Genomic DNA, 18258 nt, shown 5'->3' with positions numbered 1-18258 from the left:
ACTACAACTCCCAGTGCAACCCGGAAGCAGCCTCGGTGCAGCGCGGTTGTTGCAGATTTGATCGAGGCCGGGGCCTGAATCTAGAAAATGCTACTGGCTCCTGAGGAAAGGTCCACCGCAAAGAAAAAGATGGAACCGAGTCGCTGGAAACGGTTCGCAAGGAAACCTGATCCCAAGGTGATCCCAATCGGGAGCTTTGCGGGGCAGGGACGGCCCAAGATCCTGCCCAGTCCAGAAGTCAGCCCCTGCCCCTACTGTGCTTCCTCCCTCTTCCCCCAGGGGCGTCCTTGCCCTAAACTGCCCCGGAGGCAACATTGCCCTGAGCAAAGTGATTCCAGGGGTTTTTAGCTGCTCTCACGGCTGTGATGGGCAGCTTCATAGTAGAACTGTTTCCATTTAACTCTTCTCAAACCGGAGAAACCTGTGAGTGCCCGTCAGGGTGAGGAGAATTCGGAAGCTCTCCCCCACCCCCCCCCATTCCCAATTTTAGGAAACTTCCCTCATATTTCATTTTTTTAAAAAAAAGTTTTGAAAATCTGGGAGAACTGATCTTTATTGAAAAGGTGAAGTCATCGCGTTAAATGTTCTACCTATATCCTTCCCCTTCCAGTTTTACATAAAGAATCTAAAAATCTAAAAGGAACTTGGGGAATATATCAATACCTGATTCACATGGCAATTCAAAAATAGATCCTCTGTATATCTGTTACCTCTTTCAATGCACTAACTCCTGAAGACACGAAAAAACTGATAACCCCATTTTTAACTTGAAATATATATAAAAGACGTGCAAAGTCACAGTCACATAGTGTGTGTCTTCTAGATTACCTTTTTAACATTCACTAAATAAATGCTTTTAAAGTAAATGAGAGTACTAAAATGGAGAAGCGTCTCAGCTTTCAGCTCCAGAGCAGTTGTACAGCTGTTTTCACCCTTCAGTTTCCCTTTCCTGAGAAAGGGTAGGAGGAGGAGGAGAGGAAGGAGGAAGAAAACATCGTGTAGATGTATGGCCTTTATGAGGGCCCCAGGAAATTGTTATGATTTTCTTCTCAATATTGTAAATAAATGCACTGGACATATTCCTTAGTGAGTATCTTGCTCCATATACTAGAGGGCACAAACTGGAGCATTAGGGAGACTTAGAAACTGAGGCTGTTCCTACTATAAAATTTCAGTTGCATAATAGATAAGATCCAAAATAGCCTGTGAGAAAAGGTTAGATCAAGAAGAATTAACCTAGAAGGTAACACACATGCACAGGAAATCAATGCGAACCAACTCCCTGTATAGCTATCCTTATCTCGATTAGTAAAAACCCTTGTTCCTTCCTATTATTGCTTATACTCTCTCTTCAACAAAATTAGAGATAAGGGCAAATAGTTTCTGCCAGGTATCGAGGGGGTTGGGGGGTAGAGGGGGGAGTGTAAGGGAGAGGGTGGGGGAAGGGGGGAGAAATGACCCAAACATTGTATGCACATATGAATAAAAAATAAAATAAAATAGTGAAAAAAAAATAGCCTGTGAATATAGACTTGATGGTGAAAGGTAAAAATTTGGGACAATTTCTTAGGACTCCAAAAAAGAGGATTTTTGCTAATAGTGTTCATTATAAAAACAAGAGCTCTTTGAAGTTCAGATGTGTTTTAATAGGATCAGCTCTTTCTTTATTTCAATGGTAAAATTATTCAGAGGTACAGCTGCATTAATTAGTAAGGTGCTTTGAAGGTGAAGTGTTAGGTAAGTGAGAGTATTATACCATTCCCACCTCCATGTGTCAGTATGCTAGTTTAGATATATCTTTATTTTAAAACCCACCTGAATTTTTAGCAAAGCAAACATCTCTGTCTGTGAAATGATTAATAGAATTCTGCAACCTTCTGGGACTTACAGAGAATAAAGAAAAGAGGTGTCCTAATGGCCTGGTTTCAAATTTCAAATTAATATCCAACTGATCTGGATGGAAATTCATTTGTTGTCTATCTCATTTTCTGTTGAATGATTAACCCCTCACCCAACTCCTCCAGTTCTTGTTGGACTAAATAATATCTCTGATGTAGGTAACTCAGAAAAGCTTCATGCTACAGTCTACTCCCCCTTCTTCAAACATAAAATTACTTGGATAGTTTGGCTAATTAAACAGTGTTTGTTTGGGTTTTTATGGGGAATTCTATATTTAGCATTTCTATATCTTGACTCATAACCCTGGGGAACACTAAAAAAATACCAATGCCTGGGCCCTACTCCAGAACCAATTAAATTGCAATCTCAAAGTAGACAGAGATTAAAAATAATATCCCAGAGAAGTTTTCTTGTTTCTTCTAAAATGGTGATTTTATTTCTTTTATTGCTAATCAGTACTGAACTTTCCAATGAAAAGTTCTGGGAAAAGAATAAAAGATACTTGCCCACCTGCTTTAGTGAGAAAGACAGATAAAATGGTCAAGTTGATAAAGATATTACTGTGCATTAATATCCTATATATATTTTCTACAGCTTACTTTTGCCCCTGATGAGGTGGAGCACTGGATTAAGGTAAGAATATTTCAAAATTAAGATAGAAAGAGCATTGAGCGTCAGGCATAATCAGATGGGAAAGAAATATTAATAGATTCCCCAGTTTGCACATACTTTGCTATTTATATTCCCATATGATGTATGTTGCCTCAATTTTAGCTTTTTAGTATTTTTATTATATTCTTGCTTCTCACGAAAGTGTTTTAAGTACGAATGATGAGAAAACAAGTGTGTAGATATGCCCTTTTAAATGCCATGAGTATCATATGAGGAGGATTAAAGAAGCAGGAGAGGAGAAACCTTGAAGGAGGATGTGGTGGCCTTCTTCAGACACTGAGAAGACTGTACTATAGTTACATGGACATAGGGAGCCAGGGGGTAAAGCTATATGTGCATCACAAGAATTCTCTACTATCTATAATAACCCCAGAATGGAGTGAGCATTCTCATAAAGGTGTGTATTTTCTGTTGCTGGAGGTATTCATGTAGACTCTAAAAGGTCATTTAATGTTATATTAACAAATAATATGTTTGAGCATTCAGTGAGAGGGGATTGGCTTAGATCACCTCTGAGATCTCTTTCAGTCCTGAGATGTATCTTTTTGAGTGCAGGTAAGTTGAAATTACCTTTAAATCTCTTGAGGAACATGCCTCTGAGTGTCAGTTTGGCAAGTTGTTATAGTCAATCCATTTTTGTGCTGCACTATTCTAAAATATGCAGCACTTTCCTGAGAAAATACCCTTCTTCCTTGTAGTATTTTGTAGTATTTTGAAGAGTTATTATTTATCTGAATCAACATGTACCATGAGCACCAGGTCAGAAAGAAAGCTTGCCAGATGTAATAATTTCAGCCAGTTATTTATTTGTATTTATTAAATGCCTACTAAGTACTAGCCCATGAGATAGGGCACTGGAGCTAAAATAGGACACAAGTTCAGGGCAAGTACAGTCCTTGCCCTCTCAAGGGGCATAAATAACTTACCTAAAGCTGATAGGAGATATAAAAATGTAATCACAAATGCTAGTCTCTAAGAAGAGTCCTCACCATCCAGGAGGCCTAGCTTGCACATCAGTGTTGAGAGTCTGAGTGCTGCTCCCAGCGGGGCTTAGTCCCATAGCTAGTTACCCTCTCTTCTAGAGGGTAAGACTTAAAACAGGAGCATGAAATTCTGCTCTGTCCTGTTTACATCATTTTCTTCTTTCATACAATTGTCAGCCAACTTGACTCAGGTTTTTATCATTCCTCTAAAACTTCTGCAGTGGCTCTTTCTGCATTATGCCTTCAAATTTCCCATCTTGAAAATAAATCAGTGTTCCTATTTAACCCTGCCATCCTTTCTAATTGCCAAATTATTTCATTTTCTTATCTGATGTTTCATCAGACTCTGTCTTTGCAATTTTTATTACTCTGTTTTGTCCACAATTATTTTTCTTCAGTTTCTATTTCTTAGTTCATTCAATCCCCACCACCACCAAAAAATCTATTTCTCATTTCAGTTTGCATTGCACAGGAACTGTTGTTATAAATAACTTCCAGACTAAACCCAGTGGTCTCTTGGTAGTCCTCAAACTTCTTCAGGTTACATTTGATAGTTATCATTTCTTTCTTCTAGAAACCCTTCCCTCCATTATCTTTTTTGTAGCATTGTTTTCTCCTACAACCTTTATGTTCACTTCTCTGTCTTCTTTTCTGATTTTTCTTCCTGTTATATCCCAACTCTGGGATATAACCTCTAGACATAAAACTTCTAAATCCATTTGAGTGGACCACCCTTCCAAAAGCAGCTAAGACCTTGTTCCATGGAAGGAGGGGCAGAACATGCAAAGGATGCGGAGGATGGTGATGGTTGAGAAAGGCCTCTCTTCAGAACAGAAAAGAAAGATTCCCCAGCAGCACTGGGGATCTAGCAGAAGTAGCTAACCATAATTTTTCATGGTACTAAAAATCAGTCGATTAGATTGATCCAGGCATGGAGGTTTTCATTGCAAAAGCAAAGGAGTAGGGATTTAAAATGATGTAAGATAGTAGCTGAATATTTACACTGAGTAGGAAGGGAAGAGAACCCTTTAAAGGAGTCATAGATTGAGGAGAGAGTGGTATACAGTGACTAAAGGACTTGGTTAGGTCCAACATCAGTGTCGTGGTAGTATGGGGAGTAAAACAGGGAGATGGATAAGAGGTTGATGTCGCAATGGCAGTTAACACTTTGGTTGGAGGCATGAAAATTTGTGTGTACATGGTTCAGAATGACTGTGTCAGTAGACTACTGATGTGGAATTAAGGAGAAGCTGCTGAAAACCAGAAGATCAAGCAAACTTTGAGTCTGAGACATTGGTGAGTCATCCCCAGAGATGTTGAAATCACTTAGACTCAGGCACGTGCTTGGCTAGTACTGAGTGCAAGAGTCCATAATTTACAATTCATCTTCATCCTGATTTGATAGAGTGACTCATCTTACTACAGTGTGTTCTGCTGTTTGAGCTTTCTAAGCATTTTCATCAAGCCAGTTCTCTACTCTTAAACCTTTAGTGGTTCTATGTGCCGTCAGATGAAACTGAAAGTGCCAGATGGGCATTTAAAGGCCCTTTGTCAAGGCAACCTATTATATCAATTTACGTGAAACAGCCCCAGATGCCCTGTGTCACTCCTGCTCCTGCCAGGCCATTCTCCATCCTCCCCATCAAATAGGTGTTCCCTTTGCTTGCTTGGATGCGTGCTGATTCTTCAACCTGGACTTTACCTGTGTTCTCCAGAAGGCCAATCCAGATCCTTCCCTTACAGCTCAGCTTGAGATGCCCCTCATATTGAATGATCCCCCTCACCCTCCCTTAACTGCCCAATCCCTGCTCTTTCCCTTGGAATTAATTTGGCATTTATGCACACATTTATTGATGAAGCATCAAGCATTTGATTTTATACAGAGGAATTTAAAAAGATGGGGCATTTTCAAAAACATTATTTACAAAACTGTTATGTATGAATACACATGAAGGTATGTGAAAAACTCATGTTTATATGGCTTGGTCTTGAGGAAATGAGGGTCACTTTTGTAACCACTGTTCCTGCCATTCACAGCAATCTGTGGAACACAGGAGCATGTATAAGGCCATAGGAGTAACTGAGATAGCTCTTTACAAATTGCATACTTAGAGCACATAGTAGTGAGTAATAAACTTTGAAAGATGATTGGTTCTTTTTAAATCACTGCTTGCTTTAGAGCTAACTGTTCTTGAGTTCTTTATTGCTCGCATGGTAATGGAACCAAAAACAAAAATGTGAACTTTTTAAGAATGGAAACTTTCACCTTTGTTTTCCCCTTAATGCCCAGTAATGGTGCTGGAGCTAGCCTTCAATCAGGACTTGCTAAAAGAGTACGATGTTAAATTGACACAATTTACTGAAGTATAGAGTAGACCTCTCCTAATTTTTTTTTTAATAGTACAGGGAATTGAACTCAGGGCCTAGCACTTGCTAGGCAGGCACTATAACACTTGAGCCTAGTCTCCAGCCCATTTGCTTTATTTATTTTTCAGATAGGGTCTCATGCTTTTTTCCCAGACTGGCCTCAGACTGTGATCCTTCTACCTCCACCTCCCAGGTAGCTGGGATTATAGACATGAATCACCTTGCCCAGCCTGTTCTTTTGAGAAAGGGTCTTGATAACTTTTTTTGTTCAAGCTGGCCTCCCAACTGTGATCCTCCTATCTCTACTTCCTAAGTAGCTAGGATTACAGGGATAAACCACCATGCCTGAACAAAAAAGTAAAGTTTTAAGGCAAAGAAACACAAAGATTATTTCCAGTCCTTAGTATCGTCTAGTAGGTGATGACATAGATCTTTATTTTAAGTGATATCCCAAACACTTGTGGTGTTAGAGCCAAGCAAAATTTCTCTTGTCAATACCACACTCTTTTTTAGTACCAAAATCAGTCTTATTCTTATCTCCACTTCTGTCCAAAACCTAACATATATAAACTGTGAGAATTAGATGGTTAAGTCTATGGTGAAGTTTTGCGTAGGTACTGCCTGTCTTTCTATCAAAAGCAAGAGGAAAAATCAGCTTTTATAGGAAAGTGCAGCTTTTATGAATAAATTTTTCATTTACTCATTCCTTTCATAAACATTTCTTGTGCTCCTGTTAAATGACAAGCACAATTTTAGGTGCTAGGAGTGCTCTCATGAAGAAGAACGCCATCTCTGCATTGTTAGGTGACAAAGGCTATAGAAAAGGGAGAGGAGAGCCAAGAGGAGGAGGTGGTTACAGTTTTATATAGGCAGGCAGAGAAGGCCTTACTGATAAGATGCCATTTGAGCAAAGACTTGAAGAGGCGAGGAAGAGAGCCATACTGGTATTGGTGGGACAGAAGTGCAGACAGAGGGGAAGTAAGTACTGAGGCCTTGAATGGCAACACACTTGGCATATTTAAGGTTAAACAAAGTCAGTGTGGTTGAAGCAGAGTGAGAAGGCAAGGAGGATGGAGAGTCCATAAAGGCCCTGGTGACCCAGGACCTTAAAGCACATTGTAAGGATTTGACTTCGCACTGATTGAGATAGGGAGTCATTGAAGTGAGTTATGACATGATATGACATTCATTTTAAAGGGGCCGCTCATTATTGTGGTAAGAGACCATTTCACAAAACCTGTCAGGGAATTGTGCCTTGGACTGAAGTGGTGGCAAGTGATCAGATTCCAAATATATTTTGACAGTAGAGCCAACAATTTCCTAACATATTATGTGAACAGAGAGGGAGATGGAAAAAAGGAGGGAAAGGAGGGAGGGAGGGAAGGAGGGAGAGTGGAGAAAAAGAGAAGAGAAGGGGAGGGAAGGAGAGGGGGTTAAGGAAGATGCCGAAGTTTTCCTCCTGAGGAACTAAAACAAAAGAGTTGTCACTACCTGAGTTGGAAGGCTGGGGGCACAATGAGCATATGAGAAAGCAAGCTTGTGGGAAGGGGAGAAGGAATGCCAGAGATTTAGTGGTAAAGTAAGTTCTTCATTTGTGCTGGTAAGTCAAAATGCCAAGGTAGTTTGCCTACTTCCACCACTCTCTTCTCTAATCCTGTGAATTTGGTCATGTACTAAACTCTTGTTAAAACATTCTAGATAACTATAGTGCAGTGGCTCTTTATCTTAATTTTACTGAACCTATAGTTAACCTAATATATGATGGGAGGTTCCTTTCAGGAGTGGTATTTTCAGGAAATTTTAGTTGTTCAGTCTGTGGTTCACACTCATGTGCAAGCCCTAGTGGTAAGGAAGCCTAATAAAATATCCAGGTGTCAGTATCTCGTTTCTAATGCCCTAAGCATATGTTACCTGAAGCTTAAATAACTTATTTATAAGCATTGTGAACACCTGATAGAATTGGTAAAATTCTGCAGTTAATTTAATATTACATGTGAAAGTAAAAAAACCTATTTGATGTGGAGTTCCATCAAAACTGGAAATATGAAAGAATCATAGTAGTTGGTAGAAAATCAGATTCTTGAATAGAAGAATCCTGAACAAGATTTCTGTCATCTTAATGGATTTTTTTTCTGTTATATTAAAGAGAATAGAGAAAGCCTCAGAATGTGCAGTTCCAAATGCACTGTATGCCAGGAATTCATATTTACCAGGAAGGCTTTGGAGCCCAATGATAGATTTGGGAACATCTGAACAACCAGAGGATCACGATGAAGTCTATGCAGAAGGTGAGAGAAAGCATTTTTTTTCCTGTGGTGTTAACAGTTCTTAAAGCATAACCCATAATGTACTTGGAAATACGGAATGGAAGCTTTTCTTATTCTTGCTCTTAATTTTTGCTTCTCTCCACTGCCCTGAAGATAATTTACTCTGGAATTAACTCTGTTAGTATAAGTAAGGACATATTTAAAGCCCATTTTGTTTCCTGAAATAGAACCAGCCACATCCAGAGTCAGTTTGATATAATAACTAACTGGTAAGTGATATAATGTATTGTCCTGTGGCACACCTGGTGGTTTATTAGTTTGATGTGGTGTTATGCTGATAACTTGACCACTAATCTATAAATCAGTGTTGTTTCTTATACAGAAACTCTAAAACTAGCCTAATTTCCCTACCTCCCAAAGTACCTAAAAGCTTTCTTCCTTTGGAATTCAGTATTTTAATTACTAATGCCCCAGGAACTGCCATTTAGAGATTCAAGGAATCAGGAGGAACCAGCAAAAGAGACTATGAAGGAGAGACCACTGAGGCAAGAGGCAAGTCACAGTAGAATTTCCTACAAGCCATCTTCCATTTGTATTATTTATATTGCCAATTATTTTATTTCTTCATTTATTCAACACATTTGTACTTAATTCCTACTCTTTCTCCAGGTTCTGGTTGTGAACAAGAGAGGCAAAGCCTTTGTTTTCATGGAATGTACGTTTTACTTAGGTATCAAGATAATGAAAAAATTATTCGTAGTCATGAATCATTCAAGTTTGGACATAAATAACAAGGAGTCAGCTGAGTAATCTTGGGGAACAGCCTCCCAGGTAGAGGAAAAGGTGGTGTTTAGAGCTTAATGTACAGACAAGCTTGTTACACAGGAAGTACTGAGGGAAGACCTGTGAGGCTGGCACTTGCTAGTAGACATGAAATTTAAAGAATGAACAGGACACACATCACATAGGACATTTATAGGCCTGCAGAAAGAATTTAAATTTTATTCTGAATATCATAGGATGGAGTACATATGTAAGATGACAGTTTTTTAACTATATGAAGAATGGGTTATGGGGGAGAAGATGAGAGGGAAATGTAACTAGTAGGATATTGCAGTGGTCTGGATGAACAGTGATGAACTTTGGTCTCAGGTGGCTGGTGGTTCTAAAGATAAAGAAAGGACATTGTTGCCATAAGTAGTCTTGTCCACCCCACCTCTCACCCTGCCAAGAGGAATACACAAATATTTTAAAGGTTCCCAGAAGTCCAACCATTAAAAAGAAATGTTTACTTGCAGCATTTCCCCAGCTTTCTAGACCATGGACCTCTTTTTACTCTGAATTACTTATTACCATCCTGAGAAACTAGTGATCCACATTAGAATGTACTAGACTATAGAGAGAACATGGTGTTCCGAGGTCTATTCACTTTTTTCTCCTCTCATCAACTACAATAACTAGCATCGTAAGGAACATACTTTGAGAAACTGTTTCAGGTAACCTGCACACCTTGCCTCTGATCCAACATGAGGGATTTCTATAGTTTAATCTCCATGACAATTTTCCTCTCCTTGTTTATTTAGGGGTACTACTTCATAGTAAACCCTTTTTTATCAGTGAATGGCATTTATTTTACATAAAATTATTGTACACATAAAGTATTATTCACATAAATGCTTGGATTATTGTACATAAAAGTTGTACAATAAACACCTGCTCCCTTTCTCTACCTTCTTCTGAAAGTAATAGTATTTGTTGCTAGCGTATTTGTTATACTTAGCTTCTACTACAGTAGTCCCTGCTTATCCCTGAGTTATGTCCAAAGACCCTCAGTGAATCCCTGAAACCACCGAAAGTATCAATCCCTCTATATTCTATTTTTTCATATACTCACATACCTATAATAAAGTTTAATTTTATCATAATTTGACACAGAGATTAACAGTAAAAAATAGTGAAATAGAACAATTATAACAATATTCCATAATTAATGTGAATGTAGTCTCTGGTTTTTTTTAAAATGTCTTATTGTGCTGTACTCTTCCTTCTTGTGATGATGTGAGATGATACATTGCCTACATGAGAGGAAGCAAGGTGAATGACATAGCAGTAGGCTCTCACTGTAGGGTCACTTAAACTCCAGCAATGTGATATCCTGGCTGTCAGTCTGATAATAAAATGGCAACTAAGTGACTAACATGCAGGTAGTGTATTGAGTGTGGACACTCCGGACAAGGCTTCTGGGCTTTGATTGACCACAGGTAACTGAAACAGTGGAAAGTGAAACTGCAAATAAGAGGGGGACCATTGGACTCTGATTCATTTTTCTCCTATTGTATCTATATTAAATGCCTCTTAGCATCAGGTAATATATGGAAATACCCTATATTCTAAGAGCTGTGAGGTAACATAGTGACAGTGATGAAGGTAGAGCTAAAGTAGATGTTTTTCTTCTTTGAAATCTCCATGCCCTACACAAAAGAGCTGTTTGATAATGATGAAAAAAAAATGATGGTAACACTAAAGTAGACATTGCCCCTGCACTTTATTTTTAAGATTTTCTCAATAACATTAGGAAAGAAATTTGAATGGAAGTTGCTTTCAGCATATCATACTCTGACTTTCCTCCTACCTCAGTGGCCTCGCTTCCTATTTGGCTTTCACGTTCCCACCTTGTATCTTCAACCTTTGAATGGTGGGTTTCCCCAGGGAAATCTGAATCTGGCCATTTTTAATTCCTCACTTCAAGTCCAGGCTGCCATCAGCTCTCTCCTGGATGATTGCATTTGTCTCCCATCAGTGCCCTGCTCCCGTGTTTGCCCTCTATAGTCTATTTCAACAGAATGTCAAAGTGATCCTCTTAACTTTGTCATCTCTGCTCACAACCTTCCTGTGGCTTCTCAATACACTCAGAGTAGGGACCAATATGCCTGGAAGATTGTTAAGCATCTAAACAAAGGGATTTCAGCCTCAGGGTTATTGACGTTTGGGGCCAGGGATTTTTTGTGGTAGGGGGCTATCCTCTGAGGTGTAGGATATTTAGCATCCTGCCCGGTCTTTACCTGCTGGATGCTAACATCACTTCTCCTAGTTGTGACAACCAGAAATGGCCCTAGGCATTGCCATATCTCTAGTGGGTAGCAAGATTACCCCCATTCAATAACCACTGCTCCAACCCTGATCTACACTTTACCTCCTCCATCTTATCTTCCACTGTTCTCACACTCACTCACTTCTCTCCAGTCACATTGGCCTCCTTGCTTTTTTCCCAACATTCTAGACCCTCCTGATAGGGACTTTGCACTTGCTTTCCCTCTGCATGCTATAATATTCCCTTATGTATCCATATGGCTCCTCCCTTACTTCCTTTCCTTCTTTGCTCAAAAATATTAGTGTGACCTTCTTTAACCACCCAATTTAAAACCAAAAATCCCAGTCACCATTTCCTGTATTCTATTTCTTCTTCCCTACTTTGTTTTTCATTTTATCTATCTATCTACCTATCATCTATCTTCTATCAATTAATCTATCTACCTCCCTACCTACCTATCATCTATCTATCTAGCTAGCTAGCTAGCTATCTTCCCCAGTTAGAATGTAAACTTCATGGTAGTAAATTTTGTTTTTCCATTTTTATTCACTGCTATATTCCAGCATCTAGAACAGTACTTAGCACATGATAGATTCTTAAGTAATATTGAATCAATAAAAACAGCAAATAATGAAAAACCTCTGACATAACTGAAAATTTAAAAGATGTTTTTGTTTTATTGACAGCCCAGGAGATGGTCAATGACTGGTTAGACACCAAACTTAAGCAAGAATTAGCAAGTGATGGAGAAGGAGATGCTGAAAACACTGTGTCAGCTATCACTCCTATGCCAGAAGCCAATAGCCATTTGAAGTATGACAAGTTTGATGGTGAGACCTTATCCTCATTGTTCTAAGCTTAAGCATTGAATGAATGTGTCTAAGAAAGTCTTTAAGTGTGTCAAATAATAAATGTATCTTATTTGACTTCTGTGTTTTGTTTAGCTTTATTATTGGTTTAAATTTTTCTTGTTTGAATATAAATTTTTTATGCTATATCCTCAGTAAATTCTTGTTGTCTTTAATATTAAAACAGTCCATTATTTATAACTTTGCTTATGATTATAATAGCAATTAGAAGTACCTCTTGTCCATATATCATCAGATGACTACTTTGATAAAGACTACATTTAAGTTCATATGTCATTTTATATTTATAAAGTTCTTATGTTTTTATTAGTTATTACTTATAAGAGGTTATTAATTTTCCATTTTCCTATTTTGTGCAAAGCAAGAGTCAGAGAAATTAAATAGCAAACTCGTAAGGGTCCCTTGAATACACTCAAGGGTCTGAGGTTTTTTTCTCTGAGCATAGGTGTTGGTGTGGCAAGGGTGAGGCAGATTCACATGCATGATTCAAATAGCCTTAGTCAATCCACCTGGCAGCACTCCCCTTTCCAGGACACTACAAAATCCTTTAAGATCACCTAGCCTAATCTACTCTCCTTACCTACCCAGATAGTGTCCCTAACATGTGGTAATGAACTCTCTGCCTGACCCCTCCCAGGACAGGGAACCTGTGCTTAAGCCTGTGCTTTGGGAGGAGCCTACTATGAAGTTCAATTTTCATAGACTTCCCTCAGTCAGGAGAATTAGGATTCTTTTCCCTCAGCAACATCTTACCCTTTGGTGCACAAGAAAATATAGTCTTTCTCAAGAATTATCTTTTTACTTTTGGTGGGAATTAGATCTAAGCACTCATATACTTAATTTTCCTAGATTAAATAGCACCGGTACTCTCAACAATTCTTTATGCCACATGGTTTCTGGATCTTATCCTGGTTGCTGTTTTCTGGATGTTTTCTAAATTTTTAATGTCATTTTAAAGTGTTTCAGTATTTCATATCTGTTCTATGGCAAACTTATGGAATATAGCAAAACTTTTACTCTTCCCCCATACACATATCTTGTTTTTGAAATAGAGTCTATGTAGCACAGGGTGGCCTCAAACTTGCAGTCCTCCTGCCTCAGCCTCCTGAGCACTGGGATTATAGTTGTATGCCACTTTATGCTATCTGTTACTTCCTTTGATATGACGCTAATAGATGTACTTATCCCTTTAATTCAATTTGCTATTATTGTCAAGTATCATACCAAGTCTCAATCATCTTATTCTGGTAGAGGTTTCTTTATTGGTTGCAATAATAAACAAAATATTGTATAGCCATTATTGATGTTTGCAAAAATATTTACTTGTAATTATATTAGTAGACTCAGGAAAAACACTTGACAAAATCTAACATACATTCCTGATTTAAAAAAAAACTTCCAGCAAACTAATAAGGGAAATTCCTCATCTTGATAAAGGACGCTTACATAAGTCATATAGAAAACAAATATCAAAATGACAAATTTAAATCCATGTAAACCCTAGCAAGCACAAAGCCCTGAGTACAAACCCCAGTACAAACAAAAAAAAAAAACTCAAACTTTTAAGACAAAACATTGGTTTTAGAGACAAAAAGTATACATTTTATAATGACAAAAGGTCTATACATCAAGAAAACATGACAATTATAAACAAATATATGCCTGAAAAGGAGTACTAAAAAAACTGACAAAATTAAGAGGAGAAATAGGCAGTCTAGGTAGATACTTCAATACCCCGCTATCAATACTGTATTGAACAACTTAAAATATGCCAAGAATGATATTCAGTATCATTCATCATTGGGGAAATACAAACTAAAACTGTAATGAGTTAAAACTGTTATACCCATTAAAGTGACTTAAAGTTAAAGGACTGGCCATGCCAACTAAGCATTGGCAAGGATATGGAGGAACTAGAACACTTACACATTGCTAATGACAATTGAAAAATTGTACAACCACTTTGAACAAGAGTTTGATAGTTTCTTTAAAAGTTAACATAATGTATCATATAATCTACCTCATTGTACCCTGAGCCATTTTTACCAGTCAAAGAAAGCCTATGTTCATACAAAGACTTATATATAAATATCCATAATACTTTATTTGTAATAGCTAAAATGTGGAAACCACCCACACGTCCATCAGCAGATGATGACCTAATAGTGGTATATCCCTGCAGTGCAATAAAAACCGATACAATACTGATGAACACAAAATGGATAAATCTCCAAAATAATTCATGCTGAGTGAAAGAAACCAGACCTCCCCCCCAAAAAAGCACATAGTTTATCATTTAATCTGTATAAAATTGTAGACAGTGCAAACTAATCTAGTTTCAGAAAGCACATCTGTGCCTACTTGGAACAGGGTACAGAGCATGGGGGCGAGTAAGAGGAAGGGATTACATATCAACATGAAGACACTTTGGGGGTTGATAGACTCATTATCTTGATTGTGATCATGGCTTTACTGGCATATGCATACATCAAAATTTATTGTAGACTTTAAATATTTGTAATTTATTGTATGCCAGTTATCCAGTTATAGCACAATAAAGCTTTTTATAGCAGTGAGGTTCTCAAAGTTGTTTAGATTGAAGCAGTATTTTTCAGATTTGGCAGTGAAGAAGCTTTTAGCAACTTGGGTGAGAGAAATTCCTGATGAATGGAGCCTTTTCCTCTTAGCTGAAGGTAATTGCTGAGCGCTATACGCATCCAGTTGGCATTATCCATTACTATTTATTGAATACTCACACCTTAGTATTTCTCAGGATTCTTTATATAAATATGAATATTATACTAAAATTAATTTTAAATATTTCCCCTTTTTGCTCTGTTACCCCCAGATTTGTGTGGCTATTTGGAGGAAGAAGAGGAAAGTACCACTGTTCAAAAATTTATAGAGCATCTGCTCCATAAAGAAGTGGTAGATTCTGGGACATTGGGAGATCTTGGAATGAAGGAAAACCAAGACAAGAAGCAGCAGAAGGATCCTCGTCTTACCATGGAGATGAGACATAAGCAGGTGGGAGGGAAAAACAAAATTAAAATGGATAACAGGAAGCAGTCTTTGTGTAACACATTTAATAAGCTTAAATAAAGACTTAAGCTTTATTACGAAAAAGGGTGCCATCTGTGGTTTGGTTAGGAAGAATAAAAATAAAATATAAGAACTTCAGAAGAAAAATAATTCTCATAAACTGAGGCTAGGAAACAATTTATTTAAGAACTAACCAAAATTAGAATAATTGATTGTGACCAGTAGAGCATTGAAGTAAACTTTATTAGTCTGACTGTGGTACTTCCTATTATAAATATGCAGATTGCATTTGGTTGAATTTGGGTTTTGAATTGTGACATTAATATATTATCATGAATATTCTAGTGAATATTATAAGAATAATTCTTTTCTAGACAACTGAAATTCACTCATTTTGTGATTATAATTTGAAAAGGAGGACAGATCTGAATTAAATCTAGTTCAGCTGTTTTGAATTAGAAAGACATGTGGTAACTTTCCTTTCTCCAAAGGCAATAGTAGTTAATAGAGGAAAAGAACATCTAAATGCTTTACAAAGGAGCTTTAGGGAGTCAGAATGACCAGGTCTTCCCCATATATCCAGGACTAAGACCGGTCTGGAATTAATATTTGTACATGTGTGTGCTGTCTTTTTATAAAACTGAATTTATGATTGCCAAGTTTGAAAATCACAGCTTTAAACCATAAAAGTATGCCTTATGAGCACAGGATATGTTGGAGAGTCGGGGGTAGAAGTATCCTGGTTTGGATGTATGACATAAGGGAGGAGTGAAGGTTGAAGAAGATGTATGGCCATTATCTGGAAGTCTTATCACAACTAGAGAGTAAGACAAGGTAAAGCTATGTGAAGCAGGAGGAAGAAGTATTTCTTAATTCATAGATAGTTAAGCTTCTCCAGAATTAATAGGCTTGAGAAAGGTGAATGTGCTTATTCAGAAATATCTGTGTTTTTGGTTTCTGAATATGGTCCAGAATCACTGGCACATTTAAATAATAATAGAAATAGAGAGTTGTTGTTACCAGAACTTGGTAATGAATCACTGTGCCATCCTTCACAATGTAGCCTTCCAAAAGGATCCCTATTCTTTCTTAAATTTTGGTTATAATTAAAATGCAGAACCTAACTAAAAAGCAGTCATGTACACCTGGGACAGTCTTATGGGTGGGAAATCATTTCTAAATAAGAATCCAGAACTTAGAATCTGACCTACTAGACTCCACTTTTCCATCTTGCAGCTCATTCTCAGATTGTTAGAGTCATCTTCACCTGACTTCATGTAAAACTGTGTTGGTCTTTACCCAGTAAGCAAACAAATTGCCCTGTTCTACCAATAAACAGTGGGGCTTTGGGCCAGAATATTTCAAACTGGCTGTAATCTGAACTTTGAAATGTGTTGTAAGGGTTTGCATCCCTTCTGGAAAGGCTATATTTCATCCTTATTGTGTTCTCGCTAAGGTAAAAGAAAATCGCTTAAGACGTGAAAAAGAACTGGAGTGCCAGAGAATGGAAAAAGCCCTGAAAAAATCAGCCTTCGTGGAGGCTCAGTATCTTGTGCAAGAAGAGAAGAGAAGGAAAGCTCTGGAGGCCAAGAAAGAGAAGGAGGAGGTTCAAAGGGAGATGGTCAAGCTGCGGAGGGAGATACTTGAGAGGAGACGCACAGTAGAAGAAGCATGGAAAATGTAAGCAGTGTCATAAGCAGTGTGGAGTTTGTTTAAGCAGTAATTTTGGCAGTGCTGTAAAGTTTTTAAACTATACAAACACTATGATAACAAAATATAAAGAAGAAATCACCCACTATCCCACCATCTTAACAAATTAATTTTCTGTTTTCTCCTGATCTTGACCCCTTTACATACTTAATTATAACCATAACATACATTTAATTTGTTATCCTGCTATAATTAACACATTGCCTGGAATCCTACAGTCTATCTGTATATTACTGCATTGAGTTGTTATGCCATAATTTATATAATGACCTCTTGCCCATACTGTTAGGCATTTTGACTATGTTAGAATTTTTTACAAATATAATATTGCAACAGCATCCTTAAACCTAGAGCTCTTTTATTCTTTTGAATTATATTCTTAGGATAAATTCTTAGTGTAATTCTGAGTTAAATGGTATAGATCTTTATATGACTCTTGAAACACTGCCAAATTCCTTTCAGAACATGTGTATTTATTTACTGTGGGGCAATGGACCAGTTTACCACACTCTTCTCAGTATTTGGGGAGTAAGTATCATTACTTTCAACATTTTACACTTTTAATAGGCATTATATCGATTAGTTTGCATTACTTGGATTGCATAATATTTTTAAGGTTGCACATGCTTCTATATTCCTTATACATGTTTGGTAATTGTCCCTTGCCCAACAGTGAACTGTGTTACCACCTTATTTTCTGATGATCTTGTAGCAAGTTAACATTGCCTTATAGCCACGGGGAAAGAAAAAGAATATCTAACATAAGAGGAAAATGAAAATAGTGCTCACAGGATGTAGTACTGTTACCATCCTAATGCAGAAAATGAGCTTCATAAGTGAAATAACTAATGTATTTATTCTAAGAAATAGCACTGATGTATGAACTGCCAGAGTCTTGGAACAACGTGACTAAAGTGTCTGAATACTCAAACTGAGAGGCCAGAAAGACCTATTAGATAATCTTCCCACCCCCATCAGCCTACATCACTTTCCCCACTGTGTTCTTGATTGCTCTCATTCTACCCAATTTAAAACAGCTCACCAGTGGACATGGGCTTCAACCTTCAAGTGCCAGACTCAGGCTTTCTCCAGATGCCGTTCTTTCAAACAGCAATCACCAGTGTTTTAGTGAGTTCTTTCTAAGGTCAGCCTTGCTTTTCAGATTGCTCCCAAGCCCTGGAAAAAACTAGGCTGACCTAAAATAAATTGTGAAAACAAGTAACATTTGATGGTAGCAGGATACTCTGTTCACAGTGGGCTCTCAATAAATGTTCACTAACCAGTCATTTCTTATGAAAGTTAGACTTTTACTATGGTTACAGTGAAACATATAATATGCTCTACTAATAGGAAGATAA

At 37.6% G+C, this 18258-nt stretch overlaps 1 protein-coding gene across 7 annotated transcripts in view; it reads left to right on the top strand.

Annotated features, from left to right (window-relative positions):
- Positions 1–6: 6 nt before the first annotated feature.
- Positions 7–18258, top strand: part of Ccdc191 (coiled-coil domain containing 191) — an 82583-nt gene continuing 64331 nt past the window's right edge. For 6 of the 7 annotated variants that reach the window (XM_074073178.1, XM_074073177.1, XM_074073179.1 and 3 more), the window contains exons 1-6: positions 7–177; positions 2494–2532; positions 8068–8209; positions 11966–12109; positions 14997–15175; positions 16647–16870. In XM_074073178.1, coding sequence (XP_073929279.1) covers positions 88–177; positions 2494–2532; positions 8068–8209; positions 11966–12109; positions 14997–15175; positions 16647–16870 — 818 coding nt within the window. In that variant the 5' untranslated portion in view covers positions 7–87. The remainder of the gene's footprint in view (positions 178–2493; positions 2533–8067; positions 8210–11965; positions 12110–14996; positions 15176–16646; positions 16871–18258) is intronic. The other variant, XM_074073181.1, reaches the window with a different exon arrangement.

Source organism: Castor canadensis, chromosome 5 (genome assembly GCF_047511655.1).
Source record: "Castor canadensis chromosome 5, mCasCan1.hap1v2, whole genome shotgun sequence".
Classification (NCBI taxonomy): Eukaryota; Metazoa; Chordata; class Mammalia; order Rodentia; family Castoridae; genus Castor; species Castor canadensis.
The sequence above is the reverse complement of the archived record's forward strand: the minus strand, read 5'-3'. Positions and strand labels throughout refer to the sequence as shown.